The 13569-nt window shown below is 39.1% G+C and overlaps 1 protein-coding gene across 1 annotated transcript in view; it reads left to right on the top strand.

The window, feature by feature from the left end:
- The window catches only part of GABBR2 (gamma-aminobutyric acid type B receptor subunit 2), a 426007-nt gene extending 415981 nt beyond the window's left edge, over positions 1-10026 (top strand). Inside the window, 3 exon segments of the mRNA XM_032220456.1 lie at positions 4145-4274; positions 5218-5335; positions 7602-10026. Coding sequence (XP_032076347.1) covers positions 4145-4274; positions 5218-5335; positions 7602-7767 — 414 coding nt within the window. The 3' untranslated portion in view covers positions 7768-10026.
- Positions 10027-13569: the final 3543 nt, after the last annotated feature.

Genomic DNA, 13569 nt, shown 5'->3' with positions numbered 1-13569 from the left:
ACTGCACCATAGCTGAAACACTGGAACACTGCCATTTTTTAAAAAAATAAATGGTAATAATGGAATGGAAAGGAGCAGAAATTTACATACTCTTCCCAAATCTATCTCACCAAACTCAAATGAAACATAATGTTCCAAAATTTAGCTGGATTGCAATGAGGTTTAATTGCATTGATGATAATGACTGGGCTATTTATTATATGGAGTTTGCTACTGACCATCTGCTAGATCTGTGGCTTCATGGAGGAGCATTCTTAGGAAAAAATATGATTACTTGAATTTGCTTTGGCTTTCGTTTTAAATTTAAAATGTATTCGTTTTAATTTGACCTATCATTTTATATATTTTTACACATATGCACACAAAAAACATATACACTATGTAAAACATACCATATTTTTCAGAGTACAAGACGCACCTTTTTTTCTCAAAAAAAGAGGCTGAATATCTGGGTGCGTCTTATACATCGAATACAGCATTTTTTTTGCCTCCTGAAGCCCCGCCCTCTTCACCAAAATGGCCATGCATAGTCTTATGAAGGCTTTCAGAGAACTCCTGGGGGCTGGGGAGGGCAGAAATGAGCAAAAAATGCCTCCCCCCCAGCAGCACTCTATAAGCCTCCTTAAGGCTATGCATGCAATTTTTTTGACAAAAACAGGCCCTTTTTTGCTCTTTTTTTGGCCCCCTCATTTCCCCCCCCCCCCAGGAGTACTCTGCAAGCCCCCTCCCCCAAGGTTATTCATGTGTTTTATTTGGAAAAAACGGGCCCATTTTCACGAAAAACAGGCCGGAGGTTTTTCGGAGGTTTGCAGAGTGCACAAACTTTTTTTTTCCTTTTGGAAAGCTCTTTAACTGATGAGAATTACATTGATCAAGTGCTGTGCCAGAAACAAAGTCTTAAGGTTTGTCAGTGATTTCCTTCTCCAGCGCATGGATAAATATACCTGGAAACATCTACCTACCTACCTACTCTCTCTCTCTCGCTCTCTCTCCCTCCCAACCTATCTACACACTCTCTCTCCCTAACTACCTACTGTATTTCTCTCTCTCTCTCTCTCTCTCTCTCTCTCTATTTCTCTCTTTTTACCTACCTACACACTCTCTCTCCTCCTACCTATCTATTATATTTATCTCTCTATTTCTCTCTCTCTATCCTTCTACTTTCCTACCTACACACGCTCTCTCTCTCCCTACCTACTTGCTGTATTTCTCTCTGTGTGTGTATCCCACTACCTACATACCTACCTACTCTCTCTCTCCCTACCTATCTATTGTATTTCTCGCTTTATATCTTTCTATTTCTCTCTCTATCCCTGTACTTACCGACCTACCTATCTACACACTCTCTTTCCCTAACTACCTACTGTATTTCTCTCTCTCTTATCCCTCTATCTACCTACCTACCTACTCTCTGTAATCCTACCTATCTACTGTATTTATCTCTCTTTCTATTTCTCTCTCTATCCCTCTACTTACCTACCTACACACACACTCTCTCTCCCTACCTACTTGCTGTATTTCTCTCTCTCTATCCCTCTATCTACCTACCTACCTACTGTATTTCTCTATCTATCTATTTCTCTCTCTATCTCTCTCTATCCCTTTATCTACCTACCTAACTACCTAACTACTCTCTCTACCTACCTACCTACTATATTTCTCTTTCTTTCTCTCCCTCTCTCTCTCTCTATTTACCTACCTATTTTTTTAAAATTTTCCTCCTCAAAACCTTGGTGCATTTTATACTCCGGTGCATCTTATACTCCAAAAATACGGTACATAAGAAGTTCAAATGAGACAGTAAATCATGTAAAACTTTGTAAATGAGAGCAATTTATAATATAATATTCATATCTGTCTAGTGTGACAGCTGAAATAAAGGAAGGCGCTGGACTATATATCCCATTCTAAAGATAACATTTTTAAAAGTATATGCAGGAAGCCATGGCGATGGCTTTGGATAACAAATCCAGAAGTCATTAGGTCAACAACAAATAGATTTACAAAATTTTGTCGCTAAAATGTACAGTTGTAATTTTCCCTTGGAGTAAGTTTCCTGCTCCTGTCTATCTTGTAGGGCTGATGGGATTTTTTATTTTTATTTTTTTTTGCTTTGGTCATTCTTAAAAATCTACTGTTCATCCTTTATTTATCCATTCATTTATGAGTTTTCAGTTTTCTTTTTAGGCCAAGTTACTAAAATTATGAAGCAAGAACTCCTACTGCATACTTGATATCAAGGTGGAGAGTGATGAGATTCAGTCATGCTCGAAAATTCAAATCTTAAAGTGATTTTGCATGACAGGTTTCAATGCATTTCTGTTTCTTTTGCATTGCTTAAATTAATATGATGGCTCTTGTTATTTATTAATTCATTTATAACAGAAAGATGAGGACAAGCATTCAGAGGTTGAACATCTCAGCTAATTTAGGTTTACAATCACATTACAAAGTTAATTGAAGCAAGGACCACTTCACTCTTCGGGTATACAAACATTAGGAGGCTTAGGGCTGTGAATCAGCTGGATGACTTGAGAAGTAGTAGGAAATACCTCGTCAGCTATCTTTAATGATCAAGGATATATCTGAGAAGGTTTTCCAATGAACAAAATATTAGCATTTATCCTTATAAATTTTATTCTATATTTTCTGCATTAAACAATCTATGGTACTTGGGGAAACAAATGGAATGTTAAGATGGAGAGATGTTAGTACAAAGTTCTCCTTTTAATTGATTCCAGGACACTTTTTAAAATAGAATGATCTCCTTAACTACCCATTTGATAACAGCCATCATCTAGGTACCAAGAAAGAATGTTTTTTCCAGATTTTTCACAATGCCATTATATATCTACCAACACCTTAGGGACTTGTTAGATTCTTTGCGCTGCTGTCTACCTTTGGGAGGATGAGAAGAATTAGAGGAAAGAGGTTTCCCAAAGGTGCCTGTAGCAGCTGTCAAAATTCATAGACCCTAAATTAAGCACCCATCCCATCTATAACAATTTAACAAGGTCTTAAACATGTAATATGGAATGACACATGAGAAATGAAATTAAAACAAGTAGTCCTTACTGTTTTGACCCCCCTCGTCCCACACCAACACACACTCCGAGCCAAAGATAAGTTACGGCATTTAATTAACAGACAGACAGGTCCTTGGCAGCAAACCGGCACAGACAAGCTTGGGCAGCAATCCAGCACAGATAAGGCTTGGCAGCAATCCAGCCTGCCAAGCTCACAATAATGTTCTCCAACATTAGTTCCTGTGTTGACTTCTGCAAAAGGGGCTTATGCACAAGCAGTCCTTTTATAGTCTGGAGAGGAGCCTAATGACCACCAGCTGAGTGCAATTACCTCCTGTAATTGCGTAAATTGTTCCTTACGCCTATTAGCTCTCCGATGCCAGGCATCTAGGAACAACTCCCTTGGCTCCTCCCCACTGCTGGCGTCCAGATCACACTCCCTTGTCTCCTCCCCACTGGTCCAAGGCTCAGGCGGCTCCTGGTGGCCAACCAGCCTCTCTGCACCCTGCTCGGAGTCGGAACCCTGTCCAGGGTCCTCCACATCCTCCAAAGCTGACTCATAGGGCCCCTCGCTGTCGGAGTCTGGTGGCAGCTCCAACGGCTCCTGCTGGGCCACAACACCTTACCTTGACTATTTCACCTTACATTACCATTTCTACTTCGTTATTCACCAAACTGAGAACTGGTTTGATATATGTAAGAAGCTTAGTATTTATGGTTAGACAAATGTATGATCAGATAACAAGATATTCATTTATAGAACAAAACTGGTGTGTTAAAAAATGTTGGGTACATTCTATCATATTCACAGGAAACCTCTTCAAATGAGCAGCACTGAAATAGGAAGGAGATTTTGTACACACATACAGAAAGACACACACACACACATACACACACTCTAGCAATCAAGAAAGGATATTTTATGATCCATTATCTATAGATGTCTCCACAGATGAATAATAGTACTGTAATTTGTTCTTTATATGTGTATCTTTACGCATAGTGAAAATAAAAATATAACAAAAAGCTGGTGTCCATAAAAAGTAGGACAGAAAATGGAGAATGGAGGATTAAAAAATGTTTCCATATTTTTATAACATGTTTTTCTTTTTAAATAGTTGGACAAATCTTTAGAAGAAGTCACAATGCAGCTTCAGGACACACCTGAAAAAACAACATATATTAAACAAAACCACTATCAGGAGCTCAATGATATTCTCAGTATACGCAATTTTACAGAAAGCAAAGGTATGGAATGTATAAAGCCCAATAAAGATTTGGTTATATAAAAGGCATTGGTCCCATGTGTCCCTTGTGGTAAAAGAGAACAAGAGCCAGTACTATGCTATGATGGCATTATTTTGCATAATAAATGTCAGTGAAATTTTGTGGGTAACCGTATTAATACAGTTTTACCCAGGCAGCCTAGAAAGGCAATAGTACAGAGATTTTTTTAAATCTTGATCTCTTTCCTATTCTTGGAACATAATCCGCATCGATCTGCATAACTCGGTTCTAATCTTCTATTTTATTAGTCACCATTCTAAAGTGACCATACATTGCTCCCTAATCCTGTTCCTGATCTAATATGAAAAGGAGAAAGGAATGAGACCAAACACTTCATTCCTTTCCTATATAACACAAAGGAATGAATTTATGAATTAAAATAAGGAGAACTTTAATAAACCTAACTTGATTACTGGGGCAATGAGATTCGATGTTTTCGTTTATGGAGATTCTCAATCATCCAGATCATGGTTGTCCAAAAGATGGTTTCCCCAAAAGGGAAATATACTTTCTTGGTTTTTAAATATTTCGCTTCTCATCCAAGAAGTTTCTTCAGTTCAATCAACTGAGTTTATTTATAATTCTAATTTTAGACTGCTAAGTGCGTGCATGGTTGTGTGTGCGTGTGTGTGTGTGTGTGTTATAAATGCTAGTGTTGGGGAACAAATTTCTTCTTTCTTATATAATTTGTTTCAATCTGAATAAGAAATATTAGTATTTTGTAATACCTCCAAAATTATTGTTGTCCAATTGGAGATAGATTTTAGATCAAATGAATCATTTTGAGAAACAATATTGTAGTTTGTGAAATAATTACAAAATTGTTTTGCAAATAATGTACTGTGTAGAAAAATGCGTCATAATACTCCTTAAATAAAAGTCTGAAAATATTTTTTTTGTCCAGATGGTGAGAAAACAGTGTTGAAAAATCACCTTGATCAAAACCCACAAGCACAATGGAATACTACAGAGTCATCCAGAGCAAGCAAAGATTTTATAGAAGATATCAACTCCCCAGAACAGTAAGTAAAGTAATTCTTTCTTGCTAGATGTTCGCAAGAATTAAAAGTATCTTAATTTTAAATCTGTACAGCGATTATGCAAAACATGTGCCTCAAAAATTCTTTGAGACAAAGATAAAAAGAAAGGCCTACAAGTCTTTGATACTTCCAGAGAAGAAAAAGATTTTACTCCATGAAAATAAGCTGGAAGGAGTGACTTAAACTATGAGTTAATTAGAATCAGGGTGCATTTTTCTCTGCTTGATATGTGGAACAGAAAGTTTTAACCCAGAATTTGAAAATCTGTTTTTTACATATATATATAATGCTTACATAACTCTTAAACTAGGCAAAAGCTATTGAAAATGTATTTGAGAGTACCTGTATTAAGAGAAGGTTAAAGAAAATGATGTATTAGTTTAAAGAAAAACTCTGCATGTTAAAAAGGATTTTTATTTAAAAAAATACTCTGTAAGGGTAATTTGGAGGGAGGTCGCTAAATGCAATATTGAAGTTTAATGCCTGTATGTTAGGAAGTCAAAGAATAAGACATATTAGAAAGTTTTGATTTTTTTAAAGTGATTTTTTCTGTGTGTTTTTAAAAAGTTTAGTACTTTGAAGGAAAGATGAGGGTGAAAAGAGAAGAAAGGTTTTTCCCCCTCTATTTTTTCAGTAAGGCCAAAGAACTTGAAAGAATACAATACATTTTGTAAATAAAATTGGTGACAGCTCACAAAGATTACTAAGTGGAAATAGAAATACACATTATTTCCACAGCAAGGAAAATAAAGCAAGAATGGTTAGCTTGATTACCTTATTTAAAGAGGAAAATATGTTCTTATTTGGATATCACTTCTGGAATTTGTGCTTGTGAAGAAAAAAAATGAAACTTTGATCTTGGTTTTGTTGATTAGAAAGATTTGGTGTTATAGAAATGGTTAGTTATATATTAATGTGTAAAAGCAAAAAGTTGAGGTTTGAGTGTGTTTATCTTGTACGGTGCTGGGAAGAGTTGGAAGTCAACTCCCCCTTTCTTTCTCTTTCCCCCTTGTATCTCACACCCCCTTTCCCTAGTGGTGGGATGCAACCAGTTTAACAACCAGTTTGGTGAGTGTGTGTGCCTTGCACGCACTTTGAACGCACGTGCAGCGTTCAAAAACCGCCCATTTTAAGCTTTAAAATGTACCTTTTATGTCAGTGCAGGTGAGTAAAACCGCTGATGCGCGGCAATCCGCTGTGCTGCGCGAAGCAGTTGAGCTAAAAACCAGGGAACTGTAGGACAGGAAAGAGCAGGGGCGGGTGCGCCAATTGCTCACTGGAACTACCAGTTCGCCTGAACCTGTCCAAATCGGCTGAATGCCACGACCGCCTTTCCTCCATTCCCTTTCCCTCCCTTCATTTCCTATTTCCTTTTTTTCTTTGCATTTTATATAATAAAAAATAAATAAAAATGTTATAAGTAAAATTGCAGGCAGGCAGCAGAAGTAGCCTGCAGTACTGCATTCTAACCACTGCACTTCCACAACTCTTCATCCACCACGGATGTTCTGCTCAGTGTCCTCAGTTTGCCAAACCAGCTACAAATCATTTGAGGTTCTAGTATAGTTCCCTGTTCTGACCCCCTCCTCCGTCCAGTAACGAAAGCCGAGACAAGCTTAACTAGAATGTACTTTAATAGCAAGACCAAAATCTCGGTGGCTGAAAGCCAAGCAAACAAACAGATAAGGACCTTGGCAGCAACTCAGACAAACCTTGGCAGCAATTCAGACAAACCTTGGCAGCAATCCAGCCTGCCAGGTTAGTTACAATAGTTCTCTTTAGTCAATGTGTTGACTTCTGCAAGAGGCCATGTGCACAAGCAGTCTTTTTTATAGTCTGGAGAGAAGCCTAACGACCACCAGCTGAGCGCAATTACCTCCTGTAATTGCGTAATTGTTCCTGATGCCTAGTAGCTCTTTGATGGCGTGCATCCAGGAACAACTCACTGTTGGCTTCTGGATCACTCTCCCTTGTCTCCTCCCCACTAGTCCAAGGCTCAGGCGCCACCTGGTGGCCAACCAGTCTCTCTGCGCCCTGCTTGGAGTTGGAACCCTGTCCAGGGTCCTCCAGAGCCGACTCATAGGGCCCCTCGCTGTTGGAGTCTGGTGGCAGCTCTAACGGCCCCTGCTGGGCCACAACAGTTCCCAGTGGATGCATCCTAAAATGGGGGGGTTCCTTTGCTAGCAGCCCTTGAGAGTCCTGAATATCTGGCTAAATGTCCTTATCTTTCTGCGTTCTTTCTTCACAGCATACAGCGGCGACTCTCCTTACAGCTACCCATTCTTCATCACGCTTATTTGCCATCCATTGGAGGAGTTGATGCCAGCTGTGCCAGCCCATGCGTCAGCCCCAGTGCCAGTCCACGGCACAGACATGTGCCACCATCTTTTCGCGTGATGGTCTCTGGCCTGTAGGAGGACATCAGAGCTCCCTGAACTGCTTTTGGTACTCAATGGCTGGACTGAACGTCTTGTGTCGAACTCTTGCCTTCTACATATCCTTACTCTTACCACAGAGAAACTAGTGCTATAAAGCCATTATCAAGGGAGGGCCAGCTCTGCTGCTGGGATAAAGCATTTAAAGTGGAGAGGTTAGGCAGAGGTTGATCTGTAGCCTTACTGGTGGACGTTTCTATTTCTTTGCAAAGACAGTCACCAAAACCATGTTTCTTCCCAAATTTCTATAGGAGGCAAGGTGGCTAAGAAACCTAAACTTGACCAAAAATAATAATAATAATAATACAACAGACCCCCCACTGCAGCATCACTAAGCTTTATACTTCTACTGAAAATGTGAAACACAAGAAGAAAAGGAAAATCTCATCGGAAAGAGTGCTGAAGTTACCGAGATGTATACCATGAGAAGGGATTGCGTTCAGCTTCTGGAGACCCTAGTTAATTGGGCTGACCTTAATTCCTGGAACTAAACTCAGTGAGGAAGAGGAGATTTTTAGGAAGCAGTTCCAACGTCGCTGAGATTTGCACGCAGTCCAAGTCATTCAACTAAAGATGCGCTTGGAGCAGAAAATGCTTTTGGGGAGGGGGAAAAGCAAATCCAAGGCCAAGATTTTAGAGTGGCTACGGCAGGCATCCCAGGTTTTGGGGAGTGATACTCTTTCTCCCGTGAAGACATTGTGCTTGGTTGAATCCTGGGGTGACTTTCTGCAAATAGCAGGAAGCTAGGTCTGAAAGTGCTTAAGGCTGAGGATTGCTACTGAAATCTTCATATCCTAAGGTGGATTTTTCTCCCCGAGTTTGCTTGATTTAAACCACAGCATAATTAATAGTACAGGTAATTGAGCACAGGAACAAGAAGAGTAGGGTCCTTAGGCAACACACTTTTCTGCCGCAGTTGAAATCTGCAGAAACAGAGATCATACAGACACCACCTTTGCTTCACATCCGTGCGTGTGTGAGAGAGAGAAAAACAGTGGTCGTTGAGAATAAGATAGGCTGAACCAAGTTTGCCAGTGCTGGCTAAAACCTACCCTTTGGGATTTGAGGTTTTTTTTTTAAAAAAAAAAAGACAAAATCACAAATATGGTGTACAGTAATTTGAAGCAAAATGGTTTTTCTCTCTTGTAAATTTCACCTAAGAGAATAGACTTAATCTATCTCCTTCCTGGGAGCAACTGAATCTGCTATGAATTAGAAAGCAACACGAGAGAACTCAAATGAAATGGGCTTCCATAAACCTACTGTTAAGATTTGATCCACACATATGCTGCTTGTATCCTAGTGGTTCTAGGACACCTTGCTAGGATTAAGATTACTGGGCATGTATAATCCAAAGAGAGGCACCTGGGTCCTTTTGCAATTGCATGGCATGAAGAACTTCAGCTGATGTATTTCTTTCCTGACCAAACCCCTGAGAAAGGCTACATTGGACGAACTTCCAATTGCTATGTAATTCTGGGCCGCAATACTATCAACTGCTGCAGGTTGTACATTCAATATGGGAGGGGCTTAACTACAAGGGTTAAGATTCGCCCTTGTCTTAACTGCATCCTAGGATGTTTTGAGTGAAAGCTTAAGTCTAAGCTTTTTCATGCCTCTAGGTTTGTTGATTTTGTTTTTAACTAGCGGAGCTGCTTGTGACACGTTGTATAGTTCCACCAGTTGAAATATCTGTATTGTTTGGAAAGGCATCAATCACACAGTCTGCCAGGATGTTGAGCAAGCTTAAATCCCAATGCATGTGGCGATAAAGATGTGCCTACCATGTGAAAGGCACGGACGCACACTTCAGAGCCTGATTGTTGCAGAAGACAGGCAAAATATCTTCACACACACACACACACACACACACACACACACACACACACACACACAATATTCTTCCTGCGTCCCAGTAATGTATTGATTCAGACTATTTTGTATTGCTGTTAAAACGGCAAAAAAGTGAAAATAAAATCTGGCACTAGATCTAAACTATTAGCCAGACAAGAAAAGCAAGAAAAGCCTGTGATATCACTTTCATTTTCCTTAAAGGCCATTCTCACACGATAACGGATACCACTTTGCCAAAAAGCACTGCTCACAGTGGTGGGATTCAGCCGGTTCGCACCTATTCGGGAGAACTGGTTGGTCATTTTTAAGCAGCTCAGAGAACTGGTTTTGGGAAGAAATCTTTTGTTTTTTTCCCACTTTACAGGACTAATCCTGTAAGGAAGGAAGGAAACATTCTGGTGTTGTTTCTAGCCTCATCTTGATTGCCCTGCTTACAGAAACTGCCTCTCCAGTTAACCCTTATTACCACTGTAACAACTAAGGCGAAGCGCCCACCGACCTGAGTGACATTGACTTGGCCACGCCCACATGATCACATGACCACCGAGCCCCGCCTACCCAGCTGGTCATTAGGGCAGAGAACCGGTTGGTAAATTAGTTGAATCCCACCACTGACTGCTCACCATTGGAGCTGGAGATCTTTTTTTTGAAAATCATACATTAATTGTAGGTAAGAAGGTATGGTGAAGAAGAGGTAGTTTTATTTCTATTGCACTTAATGTCCCTACACAGGAATGACCCTGTTCCAGAAATGTTCCCCAGAATAGCGTTTAGTACCTGTACAAGAAAGAGATATGCCAACCCAGTCATTGCTGATGCCACTGATCCTACCTGCCTGATTATATATCCCATGAATCTTAATCCCTTGAAGGTACAACAGAAATGCTCCCTGAACACACGTCATGGAGAGGTCAGGTGGGGATCTGGAAGGGTTTAGAACCACAGTGAGTAAATTTACCACAAAGGAAGTAGAACACATTACTCCGTTTGAGCACTAACCACTGAAGGTGTTGTCTGGTGTGGGTGTGCACATGCGTGCACGCACTTCTGCGCGTGCATGCATGTATGTTAACAGTATTCTCTTAATGTATGAATAAACTTCATCAGGACTTTATTTAATACAAATAAATATTACTTTTCAAAAAAGGACAATAATACTGTATATAATGTATACACAAAACATTTCTGTAGAAGATATTATTCCAACATAGCAGGAAACAAAACGAAAAAAAAAAATCAAAAGTATTGGACTCTTGGCGGTGAGTGTGTGTGTGTCTGTAACTTTGTGACTACTGACTGTGTGCTGTTTCTTAGGTTTAAATCACACAAGTACATTCTTTGTCTAAAACGCAACTGTAGTTTCTCCCACAGGTTTTCTTTTCTTTTCTAATTTCCTGCAGAAAATAAGACCCATAAAATGACTATAGCTATTCAATGTTTCTGGGATTTGTTTTTTTTTTTTTAAATATCCTGCAGCAAAAAATGTCCTGTAAAAAAATTACGATGAGGCTATGTCCCAATGGCATTTTCCAACAACGACAGTGCACAAATGCTTCAACCCAGACTGGACCAGTAAGAATTATTTTTTAAGAAGCAACAGAGAGGAAGAGTGAGAGAACTTGGATAATTTCTTGTATACCCCTTATACTGCATGAAAATAAATTTTTAATAAATTGTTGCAAAAAAAATCTGTTTTATTAATAAAATAGCGAAAACATAATTTGGTGATTTATTTTTCTGACTTTCAATATACAGCTTTATGCTCTGTTCTGTTTTAATATACATAATATACTACACAGGAAACTTTGTATATTTCCAAATTGGATTTGTGCCAGACGTTATCGAACGTATATCAGTTTCTACTTGTTTATCTTCCTATAGCTGAATTTCTAGAGTGATAAATTCAATATATAACAACTGAGCACAGGAACAAACACAAGAAATATAAACCAACTACTGTATTGGAAATCTTTATGAAATACTGGACATTTTTTTGTGTACATATCTATAGGCATTCCTTGAAGATAGTCAAAAATATAAAACATTACCTTTTATGTTTTCAGATAATTCAGTTTTAGGGTTTTCAGATAATTCAGTTTTAGGAATATGAAAAAAAAAATTCATTTATGTATTTTGACGAGAAGATTTATACTTGTCTTCATCCTTGTTAAAATTATGACGTACATTGTGATGACTAATATGCAAGAAGAGATCCATTGGTGTCCCTGTATTTTTATCCCTGTTAAAATGACGTACCACATGGACGACACAGGTATTATAGATATTCAAGGATTTGCTTGCAAGAGTTCTCAGGAGTCCAGTTTAGTTAATTATAGCTAGATTAGGGGGAAATTCTCATTGCTCCAACATTGCTACTAAAAGACAGCACAATCAAGCTATTGTTGAGGGATTAAATTCTCATCCAATCTCAGAGTTCCTGAGACAATAGAAAACAGCATTGGAAGATAATGAAATCATTGGGAGAAGGCAAAAAGCACTATAACTCTCTGGGATTAATCCTAATCTCAGATTTATTGTGTATTCTAATCACTAAATAAGTTTCTTTTATAGCGAAGGAACAGAATCTTCTCTCTAGAATGAAGAAAAGACTTGATATTTTCACCTTCCATATACTATATGGAGATACATATTCTCGTGTGTATGTGCATGCACCTATGTGTATACTCACGGCTCAACCTTGTTGTATGTGAACTTTAAAATCCTGGATTAAACTTTGCACTAGTTATCAGTTGAAAAAAAAATGGAACAAATATGAACATCAGGTAGTCTTCATTTAGCAACAACAATGACCAGCAACTCAAGTCATTAAGTGAAACTGAACTGCAACTGTGATTATGGATTTCTGCTTGCCTTTGCTTTAAAGATCTGCACAATAAATTCAAGGCTTGGTCATAAAGTTATTTTTTTTCACCACCATCATAATCGCAAATAGTGTCTAAATTACGGGACCCGTCAAATGCGCGCACGTCAAAAGGGCGCCGACAAAACCGCAGCGAGAAAACAGCGAGGTCGAAAGCGCGCCCACAAAAGTGCGATTAGGGTTAAGGTAAGGGTTAGGGTTAGGGTTATTACCTTGTTTTCACCTTGTTTGTTGATGGCGCGCTTTCATCGGCGCGCTTTTATCGACGCGCTTCTGTGTGCGTGATTTCGACCTCGCTGTTTTCTCGCCGCGGTTTTGTCGCCGCGGTTTTGACATGCGCACATTTGTCGGTGAACCCTAAATTAAGCAGTTGCTGAAAGAGGGCTACCTGTATGCAAGATTCAACTTTTATCATGTTTAGCTGCAAATATCTGCAACTAACTATTACTCTCTCCTATCCCTTTATAGGAATCTTGGTTCATTCCTTTCATGGTGAATTGTTTCAATCCAAGAATACTTTGACAGGTTTCTAACTTGAATTGCTTGTTCCATATTCTATATCTTTGACTTGGCCATTCTAAAACAATTATCTTGTTCATCATTCTCTTAGGGACTTGCTTATATCTGTAAAATTATTTCTTGTTGCATGACTCAGTTGTGCCCCAGTTTCTGCTGTAGATGAAAAATCAACTCCTTGCCTAGACCAATAATGGCAAGTGAGGCAGATCCTGATCAGTGGTGGGATTCAAATAATTTAACAACCGGTTCTCTGTCCTACTGACCAGGTGGGTAGGTGGGGCTTAGTGGTCATGTGACCATGTGGGCGTGGCCAACTCAACATTACTCACGTTGATGGGCGCTTCACCTTAGCTGTTACAATGTAATAAGGGTTAACCAGAGAGGCAGTTTCTATAAGCAGGGCAATAAAGATTAAGCTAGAAACAACACCAGAATGTTTCCTTCCTGCCTTCCTTACAGGATTAGCCCTGGAAAGTGGGGAAAAACAAAATGAGATTTCTTCCAACAACCGGTTCTCCGAACCTCTT

The sequence above is a fragment of the Thamnophis elegans genome, chromosome 6, assembly GCF_009769535.1.
Source record: "Thamnophis elegans isolate rThaEle1 chromosome 6, rThaEle1.pri, whole genome shotgun sequence".
NCBI classification, from domain to species: Eukaryota; Metazoa; Chordata; class Lepidosauria; order Squamata; family Colubridae; genus Thamnophis; species Thamnophis elegans.
Note: the sequence above shows the minus strand (reverse complement) of the source record. Positions and strands in the feature narration are given on the sequence as shown.